The following is a 23,454-nucleotide window of genomic DNA, read 5'->3' as shown; positions in this document are numbered from 1 at the left end:
TTGACATGTGCACTGAATTCACGGAAACACTTTATGGCAGAAAACAAGATACTAAAACAATACAGAATAACGGTGGAGCCGATCACTAACATCACAGAGCATAGGAGGTGTGCGACCCAAACTAACATGCTAACCATAGCATGCTGCTAAAGCCGTAAACAAATACTTACAAAAGTCTAATTTATTGTACTACACAATGTTGTACGCTTTCACTTTCCAACCGTAATGGTTAATCTATGCTATACAATGGATGTGATTGCTATTATATTCTATTTCGGCCACGATAGGAACCTGTAAACAGGAAAGAAATGATCAGACAGGGAGACGTGGCTTGCCGTTTCCTGAATACTCCGCCATTATGAGAAAACAGCACGGAGCATGCGCTTCAGGCTGCTAACAACAGGCCAAACCATGGTCTCACACTGCCACCTACTGGTACAAAAATGGAGCGTCCGCTACAAATATCCCAGGGTAGTTACCAAGTTTCCTGTTAAAATTACTGTAGTTATTTAGGGCATTCCCAAATGGAAATATCACTTACATTGAAAGTGAAATGACTTAAATTAATTCACATAAACGTGATCACACATTAGTGGGTATCACACAAGCTTCATATATGGGAAGAAATTTATGGAAGACTGCAGTTGAGTAAAGTGTTTAGGTCCCAAATGCATGTGGTTATGTTTTTATTCTATCTGGAAGTTTAAAGAAGTAGCCGAGGGCTTAGTGTTAGGACATTAACACTCCCAGACTGCACTAGAGAATTCCTTCAGGACACTTTCCTCAGGAAAATAATGACTGTCAAATTTAAAAAGACACATAAATTAAAATATACAAAAGTGAGTACACTTGAAAAACGTTTTAATAACTATTTCAGCAGGTTTGCAAGGAAAGCCTTAAAGATGGCAAAACAAAAACAAATCTGGTTCAGTAAAATAGATGATATGATCCAGGCGACATGTCTAAAGCAGTATGGAGAAAGGAGAGAGAGCAGTGGTGTTTTTCACCAGTCTGTTTGACAGAACTGGTTTTGATTGTCAAGAATAAGATGTTCCAAGATGAGACTAGGGCAGCTAGTCTGCCCAGAATACCCCATCCACAAGTTGCTGTCTAATGCATAGAAATCTTGTGTGAATGAGTGTGGCAAAAATACAAAAATTTGCACGTAACCAGAGGTGATGGTAGTATGCAAGCAGCCAAACAAGGTGACCTCTGCGACCTCACCTCAGGCAGGGAGCAACAGTGAGCAGGATGAGCCACCTGCCTGACTTCTCTGTGTGAGAGTTGATATTTGTTGGTCTATGTGTGCATAAAGGATTAAAATGACTGTGTGAAAACCTGCATGCTATTAAAATGAGGGAGCAACTGTGGCATGAGAACCAGACTTTTTCTCCACACCTTCCGCTCAAAACCCTCAATGTCTAAGATGTAAATAAAACTGAGGGGCACACAGCAGCACTGAGGTGAACACTCTGTGTGTGATATAGTGATATGTAAACCATAATGTAAACCATAATGACTATAGTGCAATTAAAAAGAAGAGCACAGTGAGCAGACCCCAGACTTTGGTATGGGGGTCGGGATACTGAACACTAGGAGGCATCTCGAAGATTAGCCCTGGAAGGAGAGACACATTCACCCATTTTTCTAGTTTACATAACCACTCAGAGCACTTTATACAAAAGGCTTCATTCACACAAGCACTTCTTTCTTACACTCTGATGAATGCATCAGGAGCAACTTGGGGTTAAGTATCTTGGTAAAGTAGAGCAGTCAGGGATCGAATGGCCAACCTTTTGTTTAGCAGATGACCTGCTCTACCTTCTGAGCAACAGCCTTACACAAGATGAACTATGATGTATTTGCTTCTACATCTAATTCACTCAAGTCAAGACAAGCAGCAATGCACAAGGAAAAAGGAAAGTGGGGAGAACCAAAGAGACGTGGAGAAGAGCAAAGTAAAGACCGCCGGAATAACGTGGACCCAGCTGAAGAGAACGGCCCAGAACAGAGTCCATTAGTGTGATGTTGTTGCAGGAGTCCTGTAGACTCCTGGGATGTTGATGTAATGAGCTGCTGCTTATTCAAGTTGAAAGAAGTCCAACTCAGGTGGTTTAGGCATCTGGTCCGGATCCTGGGTGCATCACTTTGGAGGATTTCTGGATACACCCAACTGGAGGAGACCCCAGGTTAGACTCAGAACTCACTGGGGAGATTACTGTATATATTGCATCTGGCTGGGGAATGCCTTAGGAAGGTTCCAGAAAATACTGGGAAAAACTGTCTGCTTAACCTGCTACAACTGGGACCCGACCCAGGATTACCAGAATTAAAGGAATGAGTTTCTGTATTTGTAAAAAGCAGTAAATCAATAAGTAGCCATGACAGGGAGGCTGAAATATAATGGTATATATAATGGACAAAACATTTGACTATATAATTAACATAAACATGAGTGTGACTGTTTATTTAGAGTTTCGTTCTTAATTATTTAACCTAATAAGCATGTACAATACATTTTTATCAATGAACTTTAAAGTTTAACCATGTGCTATTGAAAAATAAATAAATGGGTGGAAAAAGTAGAGGACATAAAGCTGTTGTTTGGGACAATGATACCTTCAATCGGCCAACACTGGCTAACGTAACCATTAACTAACCATTTAAGCATAGATCCTTGAAGATGTGGAAACAATGGTGGCTGCCATTTCTACTTTATGTTCTTTCCACAGATTTTACTCTTTTTCTCTTATCTTGGCTCTAGTTAAAAACTCGCTGACTGACTTTCGTTTTTTAGGAAGGGGCGCACTTGATTTACAACACTAGGCAAGTTCCAGTCGATTCAATTTCAGATGATTTCATATTTGTAAATCCCCAGTTCACAACAACATCCACCTGAAGCACCTTTCTATTTAAAGGTAAAGGGACAATAATTCATTAATTAAAATTCATTAAGTGGCTGTAGCTCAGGTGGCAGAGCAGGTCAGCCACTAATCAGAAGGTCGTGGTTCGATCCCAGGCTGCCTCCTGGCTGCATGTCAAATATCCTTGGATATTTGGATACTAACTACAGTGGGGCAAACAAGTATTTAGTCAGCCAATTATTTTATCTCAATTATCTTTTGTAATCACTGAAATTAAAATCTGAATAATCGCCCAGCAACCATAAACACACTTTTCTGTCATTTATAGAGAAAGAAAGCTATTTTTCAACGTTAAGTTTGAACACAAAAAAGTACTGATTAATTTTGTTTTAGTTTGGAAAGATTAAAATTTGAGTTAAAAAGACGGCTTTTTTGTAATTGAATATTTGGAGAGTCCCAAACAGCTTAGCAGCTTACTTTTCCTGTGGCTCAGGCTGCCTTCAAATATTACTCGCAAACGTTTTTACTAAAGTATTTAAAATGCTTTGCAGAATGGCCTGATGTGTATCACAAAATTGAATTGGCAACTGGCTCTTTGATGGAATATGTTTTGAAAGCAGCAAACCTGCAGTGCAATGTGGGCATTTCCTTAGGCAGCAGAAAAAAACGCGAAGCTTTGAAAGGCGCTACTTTGTCTCTCTGTGTTTGCAGCTTGAAATGTTCCCTTTTCTGCTGAGAGCACCAGCTTTTTCATTTGCTTTTGCAGTCGGCACTGACATATTTCTCACAATGTGCTCACTTTGCATTCTTCTTTTTTTCTGTGCGCCATGCCATTAAGCCGGCGCTAGATAGTGCCGTAAAATGCTTCCATGCTTTAATCTCAGGGAAAAATAGAGCAAAAATATAAAAGGCATTTACAGTAGCAATCTGCAACCCGCTGCGCCTCATGGTGCCATTATTGAATTCAGAGTCTATTCACTTCCCCAGCTTCATCGGCAGCTGTATGGTATCTGGGCAGAGGTCAAAATGAATGAAGAGGAAGGTGTATACATTATGCTAGTTTAAAAATGACCAATGTTTAGATTTAAATACGCTGAGCCTTGCAACCTGAGATATTAGCTACAAAAAGGATGAGAGGATTTCAGCATCTCTGCAAATGCATTTGAACTGGTTCTCCAACACTTGTCTAAACCAATTTAAATTGTGTGTGGATAAGAGCAAGCGATGGGGGTGGGGGGCATTTACATGCAGGAGATGACAACTTGTTCACCCCCGCATGTAAAGACTATGTGACTTCTCTCGCTCACTTTCACACCACAGCCTTCTCCTTTTCTTCTTCACACTCTCTTTTTTGTTCACTTTCCCCCCGCAGTCTCTCTCTCTCTTTCTCTCCCCACTCTTCTTTTCCTCTGGTTGTTACATTAGCATAATGCAGCCTTTGCCTGCCAGTGAAGGGGAGCGTATCCGGCCCACACTTCCCTCACTTGCCAGCTGTGGCTGTATATGCTGTTGAGGCTCACATGGAAGGCAGCAACCCTTGCTCCTCGCATATGGGATGCTGTTGACAGGATTATAATTCATTGAAAAAAAGGGGGACACACCGCGAACTCCAACAAGTTAACTTTGCAGTTGGAAACAAATCCCACACAGTCCAGCAATGCCTGGTTGAAGTGCCCATAACACAAAAATTGCTTTATTTGCATCAGCTTCAGGAGTGTGTTAGGGAACATGTTGTGATAGCAAGACAGACTGTGAGGCTTGCAAATGGGTAAACACTGACGTTACTGTCAGCTTGAAATTAGAAGAGATTTTCTCGGTCAAGTGCAGGTCAGAGATATCAGGTTTTAAAGATTTCTTTTTAAACTTCTACTTTGAATATTTTACTCAAAAACGTTTCTTATGAATCACTTTCACTGAGCACTAAGACTAATATGGATGCCTTTAAAATAAAAATAAGAACAGCTTCACAGAGATTTCGATTCCTTGCATGTTTTTGTTTTTCTGGTGTTAATTTTTTTCCACATCTTGTGATTGTCTGTCCCTCACTTGTGTGTTTAATTCCTCCCTGCACACTGTAATATGGCTGCATTTGCAACACATTTCCATGGCAGTCTAAAAAAATACTCACGAAATTGTGTTCCTGAAAATGACCCCTTTTACTTCCAGTTTTTTGTTCACATGAATTTCAGTTTCCTTTAGACCCATCTAGTGATTCATGTCCGTGGACACGAAATGACATTTTTCCACAAAAGGTTTGGAGGAATTTATAGTGGAGTAAGACATTTTGCCCCCTCAATCAACAGTTTGTGTCCCTTGCAAAGCAGATCTTTACCACATTTTTTCCTTTAGGTTTTTAGTGCTGTGACGTTAGGTTAGGTTTAGGTTAGGCAGGTTAGGTTTAAGGTCAAAAACGACTCAGTTAAGATTAGGAACCAACAGTACTTGGTTACATTTAGACAATGAAATGAGAGTTCCAAGATCTGAGTTGTGCCTGAATGTCTCTGGAAAACAAGCAAACAAACAAACAGACACTTTAATGGTGCATGGATTCGGGAGACAGACACTATCTCTACTTTCAAGATTAGGCTTAAAACTTTCCTTTTTGCTAAAGCATATAGTTAGGGCTGGACCAGGTGACCCTGAATCCTCCCTTAGTTATGCTGCAATAGACGTAGGCTGCCGGGGGATTCCCATGATGCATTGAGTTTTTCCTTTCCAGTCACCTTTCTCACTCACTATGTATTAACAGACCTCTCTGCATTGAATCATATCTGTTATTAACCTCTGTCTCTCTTCCACAGCATGTCTTTATCCTGTCTTCCTTCTCTCACCCCAACCGGTCGCAGCAGATGGCCCCGCCCCTCCCTGAGCCTGGTTCTGCTGGAGGTTTCTTCCTGTTAAAAGGGAGTTTTTCCTTCCCACTGTCACCAAAGTGCTGCTCACAGGGGGTCATATGATTGTTTGGTTTTTCTCTGTATCTATGAAGCGCCTTGAGGCGACTTTTGTTGTGATTTGGCGCTATATAAATAAAATTGAATTGAATTGAATTGAATTAATGTTTTTCATGTATTTCCTGTCCTTTTGTTATTACCTGTCTTGTGAGTTTCTGCCCTTCATATATGTCTTCAGTTTCTGCTTTTGCCATTTGGTCTGTGTTTGTCTGTCTTGGTTCTGCACTGCCTGTGTTTCTAGCCATGGTCAGTATCTTAATTATATGTGTTTTACAGTATGTTTTTAAATTGTTGTTTTATTTGGACTTTTTTTTATGCTTTGATGGGTTTGCTTTTGACTAACGTTCACTATTAGGTTCATTACCTATGACACAAGGAGACATGCACGAATGATTGATGAGGTTTAATGTGATGTGTTACTGCACCTCTGATATTGCCTACTGGTAATTTAGTGCATGGGAACAGAAAAGAGCTAATTTTGTTGACCAATCATTATCGTCATAGTTTTCATCAACAACCGTTTTTTCTGATGGAAACAAAATGATAACCAAATAAAAACTAACGCAAGAGGAGAAAACTATGAAAAAATGTATTGAGACTTTCGTTAACAAATAAAAATGAAATGAAAATCTTCTGGAGACACGAGATCCAATCAGAACTAATTACGTTATGTAAAAGGGTGAAACGAGTATGGAAATGATCCAATCAGAAGTAATCTCCTTGTGCAGAAAGGTTAGATGTGCACATTTGATCTGCTGCTGACAAACAGGGTGGAAGCTCCCACATGTTTGTCTTTGAAAACGTGATAAAATCTCAACACATTTGGGAGGAGGACAAGAATAAAGACATGGACACACTTAGCTTTTTATTTGAAGGACAATAAAAACACAACAAACTCTTTACACTTTATATTATAGAGATGACTAAAACTAAAGGAAAATTAGCAGTAAAATTAACAGTGCAAGAGTTTTGTGTAATTCTATTTATATTTAGTCTTCAGATCAAATAATAAAGGATCCACAATGTATAATAATATCATAAGTGAAGTAAATTCTGTTTGAACTCTTGATTGAAATCATACGATGCTTACACTGGGTGAAATATTCCAGCCTGAGCTCACTTGTTATTTTATGGTTACACCGTTACTTCAAAAAGAAATATTAATATGTGGAGGATGCACACATAAAATTCATCCTGACATATTTGGTATGTGTAGATATTGTAGGAATTCAGCTGGGATTTTAAATTTCAGGGTTTTTTGTTGTATTTTTGTGTTTTAAAAAGTTCAACACTTTGAATTAGTCATCAGGACTCTGTAATTATATTGATATTGATATTGATCGATTATATTTTGGGTGTTCGAAGATATACAGTGCTGTGAAAAAGTATTTTTGTCACACTTACATGTTTCAGACATGACAGTCCTTTAAATCAAGAAATCACATAAATATAAAATATGAAATAAAAGATCCCAAAAGCAACTCATCACCCACTATCTAAAAAACCAACTGAAAAACAAAGTAATCAATATATATCTGTCTTGAAAGCCACTTCTAATGACATTCTAGAGCCATTATCCAAAAGTGGAGAAAACGTCCAATAGTGACTTCGCTGGCTAACCTACCTAAATTACTCCAAGAGCACATTCACGAGCAGTGTTGGGAAGGTTACTTTTAAAATGTATTCCATTACAGATTACAGAATACATGCCCCAAAATGTATTCTGTAACGTATTCCGTTACGTTACTCAATGAGAGTAACGTATTCTGAATACTTTGGATTACTTAATATATTATCATGCTGTTTACAACTACATGAATGTACTATTGCTGTGATTTATTACTGTTACTGAAGGTCCGCGGCTCTGAACCGTAGTAAAGGGACCTCTGGATAATACGGTGGGTTCTGTGTCGGGCTTGTAGCCGAAAACTAGCTTTACTTTGTTGTCTGGGTCAACTTTGCTAGCGAGAGTCAGAGAGAGGCGTTGAAAGGCTGCTCCAACGGAGCTTATTGTTTCAGAGGAAAACACGAACACGGTGTACAGTCGAGTCTTAATAGCTGACTTACAACTGGGCTCGTCAGGCTCTCTTCTCGGCTGCAGTGGTTATTATTATATTTACATGCTTCCAGCTCCCGTTTTTGCTCGATGACAGCTCGTACTTTTCCTTTTTCTCCCTCCCTCGCTCACAGACACATAACGGGTATGGCAGTCCATTCTCCCTGCAGCACGGACTACACTGCCTATGATGCTACATTCTTTAGAGCTATACCTGTAGCATTCTGCCTATTAGCTTAGCACAACAACAACAAAAAGGCCTCTCTCACCCAGGAAACACACAGAGAGAGAGCGTCACCCTGTAACCATGGCAACCGTAACGCTGCCGCCTGGAACAACAGAACGTAGCTGTCAAACAAAACCCAAACAGTCCTGATCCGCCACAATATGAAACAGGGAAGTACCGCCGTGTAATCCATTTATTTCAACAAAGTAACTGTATTCTAAATACCACCTTTTTAAACGGTAACTGTAACGGAATACAGTTACTCATATTTTGTATTTTAAATACGTAACGGCGGTACATGTATTCTGTTACTCCCCAACACTGTCCACGGCTCATCGAGGAAATCACAGAAGATTCCAGAAGAACATCTGAAGAACTGCAGGCCTCCCTTGTCTCAGCTAAGTTAATGATTCAACACTAAGAAAGAGACTTGGTAAAAATGTTGTCCATGGAAAAGTACCAATTTAAAAACAACTGCCGACCAAAAATAACACAAAGTTTTGTCTAACACCTGCCAAAAACATCCCGATGATACTGACGCTTTTAAGGAAATATTCTGTAGACCAATGAAACATAAAGCTAATACAGTTTTTCATAAAAAGAACATCTTACCAAGAGTTTCCATCTTTTATTGATTCAGTTCCTTATCAACTCTCATTGGGTTCTCATTTGCTCCACACTAAGCAGCATATCAAACACATGCTGCATGCTATGTGGTCAAATGTTTAGGCATGTTGGAGGTACTTCAACTATTTTTTGTGATCAGTTTTGGGGTCATTACTTAAAAAAGTAATTATTACACATATAACACAGGACACTTTTCCTTTAAGTAACACTGTACATTACATTACTTTCTCATTTCTCTGAAAAATGACAAGAAATGCATTGTCTCATAATTACCATTTAAGAGTATAAACTTATAGGCTACAGGCCCACACACTAACCCCTATAACAACATATGATCTTTTTCTCAGTATTTAGTTATGAACACAAAGCTGACAGGACAAATAGACTTTAAAAGTGATCACCACACTGACTGTACTTTAGAAACAAGACAGGGTAGAAAGCATCCGATTCTTCATCGCTGCCTTTGTTACCCGCTGAAGTTCAGGGTCTGTCTGCTGGACTGGGGTCAGCATTCACTCATCTTTAACAACACTCTGGGCTGTTAGCTAGCTAAGCGTTAACATGCTGTCTGTGCAGGTTCTTGCAAAGAGCCAAAGTTGTGTTAGCAGCATAATGCAGTTGTTTCTGTCCTGGATGCAGTTTGCACTTTACCATCGCGGCCTCGTCCATTTATGCAAAAAACAAAAAAGAAAAAAAAGAAAAATGTCCATATTCATGCTGTAGACCACTATTTCCCTACTCCTCCACGCGTTAGCTGAATTGAAATCAGCTGATTGTAGCATAGTGTAGGTGGAACTGGTAAGTGGAATCGATAGGCAAGTTGACTGACAATTCTAAGGAACTAAACCGATATGACTGAAAAATATATCATCTGAAGTCTTCTAGACAAAGATGAAATATTACAGCACCCGAGATGTGTAGTCCTGATAAACCTGCATGACAACCTCCTGTAAATGTGAGCTTTATAGCCCGAGAAAGCACATAATCTCCAGAAGTTTATACTTGCAAACAACAGAGTGAGTTCACCTCTGCATTTTTAATGATAGCCTAGATTACTGCAGGCAAAAAATATTACTTGCACATTCTCTAATGTGAAATTTTCATCTCTTCCGTGCATTGTGCCCTTTATCATCAGATAAAAGCAAATCATTAGCTTGTGCAACATGTTTTGTGATCACAGGGGCTTGTAATGAATTTGAGAAAGGAAAAAGAACTCAAAAGTAATGTCAAGCTTTTGCCTTTAAGGCACACCAACTGGGAACCAGTGAGCTTAGCTAATTGAAGTTGGGTTTTGTTCTGCATGGTGCCCGCTGAAAAAGAAACGTCTTGACTTGAAAATTGTTACTCAAGTTGATTGGGGATGAGAGCAGCAGTGAGCCAAATATGTTCATAAACACTGTTGTTCGTGCTGCCCTGACGAAGGCAGAAAAGCAGTTCTTAGGGGAGTTCATTTAGGGCTGCGCTTGATGAGAGAACTGTAGCTGTATCTCCAGTGACATCTGAAAGATTTTTAACCGATCAAATACAAAGCCAAACTAAAAAAAGAATTAATTGCCATTCCCTCCCTTACAAAACCATTCCCAAACCTTTCACAAAAGCAACACTGCTTGACAATGGCCATGATGGAACCCAACACTATTTGCTTTATCTCCAAGGCTTGGAAAACATTCGCTGTTTACCATGTGTTTGCTGTGATGAATTGTGCTTCCTCAATAATCCCCAGTCTAGAATCACCAATTAGCCAAGCTTAGTTTGGCAGTGAACTGTGCTTGTGTACAGTGCCAGAGAAGTGAAACTTTGACAGAAAAAAAAGACGACATGTTATTTACTCTGCCGACAGAACCACAATTCTCAACGCTCACAAAACACAGAGCAGAAGCCTTCTCATGGCTGACAGCTGGCCTCCCAAAACCTCTTTCTCTTTGCCTTCCAAAACTTTCCAGGAGCAAGCAGATCCACCATTTGCGATGATAGCACAAGGACAGGGTTTAGTGCAATTCAGCACCCCCCCAACAAAAGAAAAAAGCTGTGGTTAGTTGCATCATTCACACCACAAGACATTATTGGTTACGTTTGGCTAGGTGGGTATGCAAAAACAAAAATTCCTTAAGGGAAGGATCACAAATTTTTGGACAAAAAAAAAAAACGTTGTAAAGGCTAATGAGGCCTTCTTGGTGGTAATATTGTTTTTGTTGTGGTTGTTTCTAGGGATGCACCGATACCGATACTGGTATCGGGGCCGATACTGTAAAATGTGTGTGTCCTCATACTCGTAAAAGTTAACCGATACCATGAACCGATACTAACTTATTTCATTAATCAGAGGCTGGCTTGTCATTTTTGTTGTAGTTTTTTAGATTGCCCACTAGGGGGACATCCCGCGCTAAACAGGCACAGGGTTAGGCGAGTGAGACTGGCGGCTCCAGATAAAAAAGAGAAACTGGAGGCTGCTGTAGCTAGGCTAAACAAAATGTCAGCAGTGTGGAACAGCCAACTTTAACTCAGGTTTGGAAAAGCGATGAAAAATGTCAAGAGAAAATCCACGGGCAGTTTAAATAACAGAGGCTCGACTCATTTTATCGCTCTGGATGACCAGCCAATGCCAGTCGTGGAAAACATAGGATTGCACTGTCTTCTCAGCATACTCGAGCTGCGATATGAAATTGTGATAATGGTGCCAAAACTTTCTAAAGAGGTAAAGACAAGCAGTGTGTGCGTGATGTCAGTACTTGGTTTAACGGCACAGTGGACTGATGATCCACGGGCAGATGAGGAGTTAAACCAAATACTTTTGTTATTTTGTTTGTTTGTTTACAGTATGGACACTCTGTAACAATTTAAAAGTTTATTTTATTCTCAAACCTAATTTGTTCAGTTCAGTGATATTTTGTTAAATTACAATGTGGAGACTCTGCAATAATTTAACAGAAGTGCTTATTTTTCACTTGAAATTTTTTTGTGGTCATTTTTATTAAGATTTTATTTATTATCAGCAGAGAATAAAATAAAACCTGTCTTCCAATTCATTGCATTTGTGTGTGTGTGTGTGATAGAAGTATCGGTTTTTGTACTCTGTATCGGCAAGTACTCAGATCCAAGTATCGGTATCGTATCGGTTTGAAAAAATTGGTATTGTTGCATTCCTAGTTGTTTCTATTTTTCCTTCTGTTCTTGGCTCCATCATTGCACTGGAAGTTGGAGGAAGAAGAAAGTCTGCTATTTGGAGTTAACTCTACCTTCTAAACACTAATTCCTTTACACGCATCATTAGATTTCCTGTCAGCACCATAAACAAAGAAGGATGACTCACAGAACTACTACGAAATGTTGGCCCTTTAGTAATATGCAACAAGATCTATTTATTTTTACTTTCCTTCAGTTCATGAAACAAAACATTTCAGAGGTCAGAATCAAAACTTTTGCAAACTTCACCATCTTCATAAAATAGATTGTACTGTCACATTGTGGAGAAACCTCCCTCGGTGGAGAGATTGGACCTTTGAACCCAGAGCTTCATGAAATGGTGCTGTGAAATACTAAAAAGCCCAGGTCAGACTTCTCATTGTCTCTGTTTGAAGCTCGGACTGAGACCTATCTCCTGCAAAGTATGACAAATTGCTTCTGCTTCGGCAAGATGAGCAAACAGAGTGCAGTGGTTCTGTGATTAAATATGGGTGTCTGGTATGCTCTGTCTGAGCAAATATAGACATGTCCCTATCCCTGCCCTTTATTAATATAAAAAACATCAAGCTGCAACCTGATGTTGAAAAGCATTGGTTAGAAAAAGGCCTTAGCAGACTGTTCAGTGTACACATCTCATTATTTAGAAGGTAATTTATTGAAAGCTTTGCCAGTTCTTGTAAAATGTCATTGTGCTTTGGCATGGAAGGAGATATAAAACATAGTGAAGGCTAACTCATTCAGTGCACTGCAGCTTTCTCATAGGTTTTACCAGGCTTAATTATGTATATTTGATTGGAGCAATGCACATTCATCAATGTTCTTCTTGCATGGATTGAATAAACACCAGTGGGAATTATTTATTTCCTCCAAGAAGAATTCTAAATAATACTGGAGTGGTAATCAGGATTGAAGTGAAAAAAGTAGTTTGGATGGTCTGTATTGTTACTAGCTGGTTTTAGTTTAAGTTGTCACCCAGAAGCAGATGGCACATGCTATAGATGTACTTTGGCGTACAGGATGATTGGATTCAAAGATTGGTATGATGATTGGGTATATATTAGAGATGGACCGATCCGATATTACGTATCGGTATCGGTCGATATCGGAGAGAAATAAAAAATGTAATCCGATCCATTAAATATCAAAAAAGCACCTCACAAAACTTGCGACATGGCGTAACTCGGCTCATAACCGTAGCATGTCGGAGCAGTGTGGTCACGTGATAGAGCGGCTTTGTGTATTTGTAGCCTGCTAGCAAACATTTCATCTCTGAGAAAGTTATCTCAGAGAGAAGTAAAGCAAGTGTGTAAGTTCATCTCTGAATGTTTGTAAAGCATTCCCGCGTTAAGCTTAACAACAGATATATGGAGCGACTGCCTCTCTCTCTTCTGCTGCTACTTCAATCGTGAAACTGATCAAGTAAGCTGTAGTACTTTTTCCTTTGGGAAAGTACCATCTGTGAATTCTGCAATTCTGTTGAAGAAAGATGTTGAAACTATTTAATTATTCTTGAAAAATAATTTATTTCTGTGAATTTTTTTCACCCTGCATCAAATTAAAGTTGATTACATTGATTAAGCATCATGAGGAAGAGGGTGGTTCCCTATTTTCTTTTGCTGGGAGTTTGCAACCCTATTAGTTAGGTTGCTTAATATTTCTGCTAAGTACTCTTTAAAATACCAGAATAGGGAGGATGGAGCAGGTTTAACTTTATTAGATTGATCAGTTTTGCTGATCTATGAAATATTTTGGGTGCAGTGTGTTTTTTTACATACAGGTATAACAGAATAGCTTTAGTGTTGTTGTTGTTTTTTAACTTGAGTATGAACTTATACAAAAAGCAGCAAGATATTAAAAAAACAGTTTTATTGATTAAAAAACACACTATATCAGATTCATATCGGCATCGGCAGATATGCAAATTTATGATATCGGTATCGGTATCGGACATAAAAAAGTGGTATCGTGCCATCTCTAGTATATTTATATCAAGATAAAAAAAAATCAGAAGAAGGATATACATTCAATGTCAGCTGACAATTAAACTACATATTTCAAGTCAATTACTTTCTATAAAAGGCACTGTTGGAGTTTTTGGGTGTCCTATTTTTTATGAGTTCGTAGGGTAGCAGTTTGGAGCCCCATATTTACTGGCTTGTATGGGACCAAGAGCCTAGACCTTTTCTAGTAGCTGTGGGAGGATCACAGACTGTATATAAAAGATGGATGTAGCCAACTTGACATCGCCATTTGGTTTCCAGACTCCACATTTCATAGTCTTAACTTGCTGGCTGCTGTTAATTTGAAGTCAAATTAAGGGGTCGAGTACTAATTATCAGTCAGTGCTATGTACCTTGGTTGGTGCAACACAGAAATATAGACGTGTTTATTATTGCTAAATAACAGAATAATAACAATACTAGTTTTATAGTATTAACATTTTGGCTAGAAGACTTCAAATGTCTTAATTCGCCAAATGTAAAGCTATTTTAAAACTTGAGATAGCGATCAAAACAGTTTTTAACCAGGTTGTAATCATGTTATTTTTATGGCTAAAGGTGGACATTTTAAAATTGAAGTCTGCAAGTTTTGATATTTATCTCTGAATGTTGCTATTTGGAAAGCTTGTACTTTGCAATACCTGCAGGTTAACACCCTTTGTTGTCTCTGTCAAAGGTGCTGCTACAAAACCAAAGTTGAATCTAGCCTTATCTAATCTTTACCATGACAATCGCAGCATTGTTTATCAAGGAATAGCAATGTATATTAAAAATGGATAGTAGTGTTCATATATGCTAATTAAGCCTAAACATGGCTAAACAGTTCATATCATGTTTTCAACGCTGGTTTATCATCACTTGTCTGATATGTCTGACTTTTTGCTTCTGCTCTGCATTCACCTCTGCACTGACTTAATTACGTCCATCATTTACATACAGTCTATAATTTCATCATGCAATTTACTGCTGGCAGTTTTACACAAGCTTCTAAGTTGGATGTATGGAGTATGACAGTTCCACATGTATGTCTGAGAGTGGAAGCAAGGATATCCATGAAGAACAGCAAGCTGTCAAGTTACTCAACACCACAAAGATTTTGTAACATGGGGTTATACACTGATTATAATAAATTAATTCATTGAGTTGAACAGTTGCAACATGAGTTGAGTTGAACAGATGTGCTTTCCTAAACCAAAAACAATTATAAACTGCTGCATAAAAACTATTCCCTACTTTGGCCACATATAATAATAATGCATACTTTATTGATCCCCGTGGGGAAATTATTCTCTCTTCATTTACTCAGTGAAGCAGTGGGCAGCCACCAATCCAGCGCCCGGGGAGCAGTGTGTAGGGACGGTACCTTGCTCAGAGGTATCTTAGGGTAGCTGTTCAATGGATTCGAACCCCTGACCTTCTGATCATGGGGTGACCACGCTACCCCTCCATAGTATGAGCACCGCCCACTGGAGGACCATCTATTGGTGTGCCTCCTTGCCAGATCTCACTTGAAAATGAGATTTTAATTTCCTGACAGAAGGTAGGGAAATGCTTAATAGGTCTACTTTTACAAGTCATTTGCACAAATATGTAAATACATATGTTTGTTTTGAGTTAAAATGCATATTTATATCAGGGGCGTCCATCCTTTTTCTTAGTAAAGCAGGTACAGAAATTTCAGTTCTGCATGTTTCATAAAAGTCTTGTGAAAATCAGAAAGTTGTTTTTTATCTACTGATGGATGCTTAGAAAAACTACTAAACTGTTAAATGATTTGTTTCATAATTTATTTAGGAGCCCAAATTTCTGTAATACTTAATGTACATAAGTTTCCGCTAGTTGATGGCTTAATTTAAATAAGCCCTGCAGTCAAACTCACTTGGAGAGGAATATCTAGAAGATCCTCCTGGTCTCGGGAGCTGTAGGGACTTAATATATCTTAATTACATCTTGCTTTAGTGTATGTGTGCATGTGTGTGGGTGATGTTGACACAAATGATATTCAGCCTGCTTTACATTCTGTGGAAGAGTTTAGATATCTAACAGTGTATCTGAAAGAGACTGGAAACACATATAAAGCAGTGTAAATCCAACTTTATGTCCTGCAACACATATGAGGTGTGATTCTAAAAAAGTTCTGAGAATTGGCTCATAAAATAAAAAATACATAAAAAAGACCCAACTTACTAACTGAAGATTTCAACTTTTAACCTGTTCACTATCATCTTCTTTGGTGTGTCCAAATAGTTCATAGTGATGCTGTTTCTTTTTACATTTCTTCTATTATGCTTTCTTGTACGTGTGAACTGTGATGTGGGCTGGATGTCCTCTGTAGTGTTCAAATCTTTCAACTAAACTTTCCATTTTTGGGAACTCGATGAAGTTGCAGGACGGCAAATCAATCGGCCCAGTTAGTAAGGAAAGAAAAAAAACATTTTTGATGCGCTTTGTACAGGCACATGGGGACACTCTGGCATACTGGAAACAAGGACGACCGTGCCTGCTTTACTACTTTCAAGATTATAGAAGGAACTAGGGAAGGGAAACCATAAGCCATGTGGCATATGGTCGCCTGCTCATCCAACTGCTAAACCGGCGTCTAGCAGAGTGACTCTTACAGCCAGCTTAGTCCTCCACTCTTTGGCAGTTCATCAGCTACCTCGTGGTGGTTACTTGGCCTCCTTGTTGCTCGTGTTTTATTTTTTTGCCTTGTACTTACTATCATCTCCCTGTGACCCTAGTTGTCTCGACTCTGCCGTCACTCCTGGAGCCACCCTTCAGCCAGACACTCACTCAGCTACCCTCCCTGAAGCCTCTCATATACCATCTGCAAGTAATCTGTGAACAATCAGCTTGTTTCGTCCATTGAGTCTGCTTTTGGGTCCACCCGTACGTACTGGCATTCTGGCTCATGATGTTTTTTTCTTTTTTAATGAGAACAATGTTAACACTAGTTGAAGCAAATTAATGGTCACTAATAATTTATTGATCAATTGAATACTCATTCAATTTAGAAGAAGTTAAACTTCATAATGCCTTATTTTAATAAAACAAGGTTTGGACTGTCTGGGATTTGATAAACGGAAAAGATTATTTATACCAAAATTCAGCCAGAGCAGATGGACATAAGCATGAGGGCGTAATCACAACAGTTGTAATTGAATTTGAAAATTTCTGTGGAGGATTTAACCATGTATTCATTTTTTTTTTTACTACAGATGCAGCTTTTTGAATTCAGAAATGATGAGCACATTCCCCCAAGAGCAGCACAAATTTGTATAGTTTTCTGTCACATAAATGTGGAAGTGGACAAAAGAAACAAACAATGGATGTACAGTATGTGCTGGTATTAGTACTCATTAACTAAATGAAAATGTTTCAATGTGAGGTTGCATTCAAAGTGCTTCATTATTCCAAACACTTCCACCTTTCTCTTGTGATTCTACTGCCCTCTTCATGATGAATTCAAAGGATTTGCATCAGCTTTAAAACTGACTTTTCACCTTTGGATCAAAGTGAAAAATTACACAGTAGGCTGTAAGCATACAGTAGTGTGTGTGTGTGTGTGTGCGTGTGTGTGTGTTTGGATGAGAGCCTGAGCATATGTGCAGCTTCTACAATGTTTTGATGTGTATTGATGGACTTGCCTGTCAGTATGCCAGCTCCTATAATCCTTTAAAAAGATTGTGATTAATGCTTACCCCCAACTGAATGCACCACCTGGAAAGATGAATACTTGGGATCAATATACATTAAAGTAACCAGTTAGGAAATGCTCTTGTCTCATGCTTCATGACAGTGATCACAATCAAGTTCAAATCTTTTGAGGCACTGGAAGATTTTAATTTCAGATCACATTTTATTGATTTTTGAATAAATGGATGATATAAATATTTTGTATTTCTTATCACTTCAGATGTATTTTAAATTTTGTCCTGTGAAGATGGAAGAAAGTGCCTGCTGTCAAATATTATCTCTTTCATCAAAACAGTCAATGCTAGAGCCTTCTGATGTAGGCTTATCATTCTGTTCAGATATGAAACTACTACATACTGATTGTGTTTACATGGTTGAATTTGACTTTGAACTTTGAACCTTTTAAAGAGTTAGTGCACCTCCCCCCCCCCCCCCAAAAAAAATACATTAATTAAATAAATAAATAATAAATATAACAGTCAGACATAATTCTTTGTATAGGAAAAAGTGATGAGTAATAATCATATATTTGATTTGTTGTGGGGATGTGGTTTGGTTTCACTTGTCCCCTTTGTTTTGGCTCAGGAGGTTGGGAAGCGCATCTGTAACCGAAAGGTCGCTGGTTCGATCCCCGGGCTCTCTGTCCTGGTCGTTGTGTCCTTGGGGAAGACTCTTTACCCTCTCGCCTACTGGTGATGGCCAGAGGGGCCGATGGCGTGATATGGCAGCCTCGCTTCTGTCAGTCTGCCCCAGGGCAGACTTGCTACAACTGTAGCTTGCCTCCACCAGTGAGTGAATGAATAGTGGCATTGTAAAGTGCTTTGGGTGCCTTGAAAGGCGCTATATAAACCCAATCCAAGCAAGTCCTGAGGAGTCAGCTGAACGGTAAGAACAAGATCCGGGCTATCAACACCTACGCCCTGCCCGTGATCAGGTACCCTGCTGGGGTAATAGGCTGGCCAAAGGAGGAGATAGAAGCCACTGACATAAAGACAAGAAAGCTCCTTACCATGCATGGAGGGTTTCACCCCAAGTCCAGCACCCTGAGGCTGTACGGTAAGTGGAAGGAAGGGGGCCGGGGACTGGTGAGTGTCAGCACCACAGTCCAGGATGAGACAAGGAACATCCAGGAATACATCACGAAGATGGCCCCAACTGACCGAGTGCTCAGTGAATACCTCAGGCAGCAGAAACCCAAGAAAGAGGAGGGAGACGAGGAACCATCATGGAAGGACAAGCCCCTGCACGGTATGTACCACCGGCAGATAGAGGAGGTGGCTGATATCCAGAAATCCTACCAGTGGCTGGACAAAGCTGGACTGAAAGATAGCACAGAGGCACTAATCATGGCAGCACAAGAACAAGCTCTGAGTACAAGATCCATAGAGGCTGGGGTCTATCACACCAGGCAAGACCCCAGGTGCAGGCTGTGTAAAGATGCTCCAGAGACAATCCAGCACATAACAGCAGGGTGCAAGATGCTAGCAGGCAGGGCATACATGGAACGCCATAACCAAGTGGCCGACATAGTATACAGAAACATCTGTGCCGAATATGGCCTGGAAGTGCCGAGGTCAAAATGGGAGATGCCCCCAAGGGTGGTGGAGAATGACCGAGCTAAGATCCTGTGGGACTTCCAGATACAGACGGACAAAATGGTGGTGGCTAACCAACCGGACATAGTGGTGGTAGACAAACATGAAGACGGCAGTAGTGATCGATGTAGCGGTTCCGAATGACAGCAATATCAGGAAGAAGGAACACGAGAACCTCGAGAAATACCAAGGGCTCAGAGAAGAGCTCGAGAAGATGTGGAGGGTGAAGGTAACGGTGGTCCCCGTGGTAATCAGAGCACTACTCTCAAGCTAGGCAAGTGGCTCCAGCAGATCCCGGGAACAACAGCGGAGATCTCTGTCCAGAAGAGCGCAGTCCTGGGAACAGCTAAGATACTGCGCAGGACCCTCAAGCTCCCAGGCCTCTGGTAGAGGACCCGAGCTTGAAGGATAAACCGCCCGCAGGGGCAAGGTTTTTTTTATATATTAGGGATGCAACGATACACAAAATTCACGGTTCGGTTCGGTTCGATACTTTGGTGTCACGGTTCGATATTTTTTTGATACAAAAAAATGTTCATGCTTTTTTAATGTCATTTATTAAAATTATAAATATATATTTTAACTCAAAAGTACAGTTTTTAAATTTAATGTTGCTGAAACAACAAAGTAATAAAAAAATAAATCTATCTGATGGAGAAATCACTCATCTTTGGAAAAGAGAGTTTATTACAGAGAAATGGCTCTTTCCAAAATAAAAGCTATACTATACGCTTCTTCTGGGCTATATTCTCAGCAGCATATTAAACATATCAGGTCCCTGAATCATGTGCTAACGGCTGTCTAAATGACTCGGGTGAAGTTTGTAGCATGCGTGCTTGTTGTTTTTGTCTGCTTCCACTTGTCTTTGCACTAGGATGGTGTCGGAGTAAATGTGCAGTCATATTCGTTGTGTTCCCACTAGTGCTGTCAGCGCTAATCTGAAATGACGTTAACGCCACAACACGGCAAATCTCCGTTAATGAGCTACCGCGGATCGCCCCGTGCGTGGGGCTGGATGGCGTCAACACGTTAACGAGCTAACCGCGCTAACGCACTAGTTCCCACCCATGTAATTGAGCATTGCGTGGCACATCCAACATACTGTTTTACTTTAGTCCATGATGCGCTTACCTTCAGGGTCATACTTCACATGAAAACCAAAATAGTTCCAAACGCCAGATCTGAATGAGGGTGGGGGAGGTTCAATTTGCCATGTTGCAACGAGCTTAGCTTCTGTCTTGCTAGCTTGCGCTGCGCTCAGTGGATCTGCGCTCAACAGTGCAGCCTAGGCAGAGTAGTCGAACACAGATCCACTGAGCGCTCAACACAGACAGCATCGTCATAAGAAAAGTTGATAAAATTAATAAAAAAAATTGTATTGTTCGATACATATGCGTACCGAACCGAAAGCACTGTATCGAACGGTTCAATATCGATACGAGTATCGTTGCACCCCTAATATATATATATATATATATATATATATATATATATATATATATACACACACACATATATACACGCACACACACACACACACACACACATATATATATATATATATATATATATATATACATACATTCTGTCATATACATTTATATACATATTGTCGAAGAAATTCCTATTTTTCTTCCCAGCGGGTGCTGTACGCTGCCTGAGAAAACTTGAGTTAACCAACCAGGACACCAGTAAAGCTTTTCCCTCAGGTTTCCAGGTCACCAAAAAAAAAGCCAAACAGCTCTGCCTTTAAAGATCCACCCGTCTGCTTACAGCCTTCAAAATGATGCAGATCAGCAGCGACTCCGTCGGCAACAAGCACTCCCTCATTAACGTCATGCACCGCTTCATAGCGGCCACCAACAACATGGACGAGACCATCATGGTGCCGAGCCTGCTGCGAGACATGCCGCTGGACGAGCAGCAGGCTAACAACAACAATGAACCGCCGTGCAGCAACAAGCAGAGGGACATGTACGAGCATTACCTGCTGCTCAAGTCCATAAAGAACGACATGGAGTGGGGTCTGCTGAAGAGGGAGGTGAGCAGCGGTGCCAGCTTCCTGGAGATGGCGGTGAAGCAGGAAGAGCAGCAGGTGGTGAAGGGAGACATACACGTGGATGACAACGCTGACCTGCAGCATCAGTTTCATTATCACCTCAGAGGACTGTTTGGCGTGCTGTCCAAGCTGACCTTGCAGGCAGACCACCTCACCAACAGGTACAAGAGGGAAATTGGAGGAGGAAACTTCATGAGATAGAAGTAACTAACTATTTTTTTTGTCTATGGAAAACATAATTTGAAAATCCAATTTTATAGTGATGCAGTAAAATGGAAATAAACATGAAGCTAATAAAAAAATATATATATATATACATATTGTCATTAGCTCAGCTAGTTTCTTTTTTGTCTTGAGTTGAAACCTTCTGTGACCTTATTTACCATTTGATTTGCCCTCTCCAGAGATGTTTGCATTTATAAACATTTCCTCTCTGAATTCTTGCCATGGCACTGATACTTGGAAATCTCTTTAGTACTGTGTTGCTATGGCAATTCAGCTCCACTGAGCTCTTGAAGGATATATGTGTGTGAATGTCTGTGCAGTAGTGCCAAAAGAAAGGGACAAAAGCATGATTACTGAAATCACTGAAGAGATAATCTGTAAAATGTTGACAGTTTTGAAGTAAGTTCCTGGCATAATGTTTTCTTCACTTTGGAGATAGTTATTTGTAGATTTCAACATGTGAGTCATGATGGGGATTATTGAAGACCCTGAGACGTCTTGAATTCATACACAGTGGGGACAGTGCATTAATCTTTTAGCATTTAAAGCTTTCGTGTTACATGTTGGTTATATACATGTTTCAATGAATAAAACTAGGAGAGAGACAGAGAACCTTTAAGCCCATTTTAATTTTAACAACTTTTGTGTCTAAAAGGCCTGCATTTGCAGCCAGGTTTATTCGTTTTTATGTGTGAAAAAACAGTAAATTTGTGAATAGCAAATGCAACACTTGCTGGTTGATAAACTGTCACAATGTTTGTATCGCTAAACCAGGCTGTTTTCCTTGCACACTTAAACGAAGCAGCTCAATCAGGAACTGTTTAATTAAAGAAAAATAGTAGATCATGGTCTGGCTATAAAGCTGGCCTTAGAAGAGTGGCAACATTGGTTGGAGGGAAGTGAGCACCCAGTGTTGGTCTGGACCAGCACCGCAGAGCCCGTTGAGCAATATGTGCGGCGCTGCCACCAGGCGTGGCGGCCCATGGAACAAAGTGAGCGGCTGGCCGATCGACCCAAATTAAGGCTGTTACTTGTGTCGACTGCAGCCCTATAACCATCAGACGGCATCTGAGACTCAAAGGCTTGAAAAATGAAAAACGTCTTCAAAGGCCTCGTCTCCTTGAACGCCACAGAACTGACTGTTTGGACTTTGCAAGAGAGCATCAACCATGGGACACTGAAAGGCAGAAGAAAGTCTTGATGGTCCTGATGGTTTCCAACGTTACTGGCATGACAAGCAGATCCCACCTGAGATGTTTTCTATACGCCACGGTGGAGCCATAATGGTCTGGGTGCTTTTTCGTTCGGTGGAACAATGGAGCTTCAGGAGGTGCAGGGGCATCAAATGGCCACTGGCTATGTCCAGATGTTACAGAGAGCATCCCTCATGACTGAGGGCCCTCGTCTGTGTGGTAACGACTGGGTTTTTCAAAAGCACAATGCTACAGTACACAAAGGACAAGGGACTTCTTCCAGGAGAATAACATCACTCTTTTGGACCATCCTGCGTGTTTTCCTGATCTAAATCCAATTGAGAACATTTGGGGATGGATGGCAAGGGAAGTTTCCAAAACTGTTCCAGACAGTAGATGCTCTTCGTGCAGCTGTCTTCACCACTTGGAGAAATGTTCCCACTCACCTCATGGAAACACATGAGGTGAGTTATCAACAATAACGGTGGAGCTACTCATTACTGAGTTTGTTTGGACTTTTGACTTCAGTTTTGGGGGGTTTACAGGGTTTTTGGAGGTGTGGCCCTAAACTTTTGATCAGTGGTAAAAGAGCCTGTTTCAGTTTAAGTGTTGTTTTCAATAAATTGCATGCTCAACAAATATTTTGTCTCACTCCCATTTCTTCTTGTTTCATGTTGAAGCTCTACTTGGAACCTTGTGAAGCTCCAAACATGCAAAATATGATTTTTTTCTCAAGTGGTCTTAAACTTTTGATGTATACATGTATAACCAATAGCTAT

The 23,454-nt window shown here is 40.1% G+C and overlaps 1 protein-coding gene across 1 annotated transcript; it reads left to right on the top strand.

Annotated features, from left to right (window-relative positions):
* Window positions 1-20,975: 20,975 nt before the first annotated feature.
* Window positions 20,976-21,458, top strand: LOC148101142 (mid1-interacting protein 1-like). The gene has a single exon (XM_087845560.1). It carries the CDS (start codon window positions 20,982-20,984, stop codon window positions 21,456-21,458), a length of 477 nt encoding a protein of 158 aa, XP_087701686.1. The 5' UTR covers window positions 20,976-20,981.
* The last annotated feature ends 1,996 nt before the right edge of the window (window positions 21,459-23,454 follow it).

The sequence above is a fragment of the Neolamprologus brichardi genome, chromosome 9, assembly GCF_056152115.1.
Source record: "Neolamprologus brichardi isolate AB-2024 chromosome 9, ASM5615211v1, whole genome shotgun sequence".
NCBI lineage: Eukaryota > Metazoa > Chordata > Actinopteri > Cichliformes > Cichlidae > Neolamprologus > Neolamprologus brichardi.
The sequence above is the reverse complement of the archived record's forward strand: the minus strand, read 5'-3'. Positions and strand labels throughout refer to the sequence as shown.

Excerpts from the sequence above, each read along its gene's own strand:
- LOC148101142 (XM_087845560.1), top strand. The coding sequence starts at position 20,982 with ATGATGCAGATCAGCAGCGACTCCGTCGGCAACAAGCACTCCCTCATT.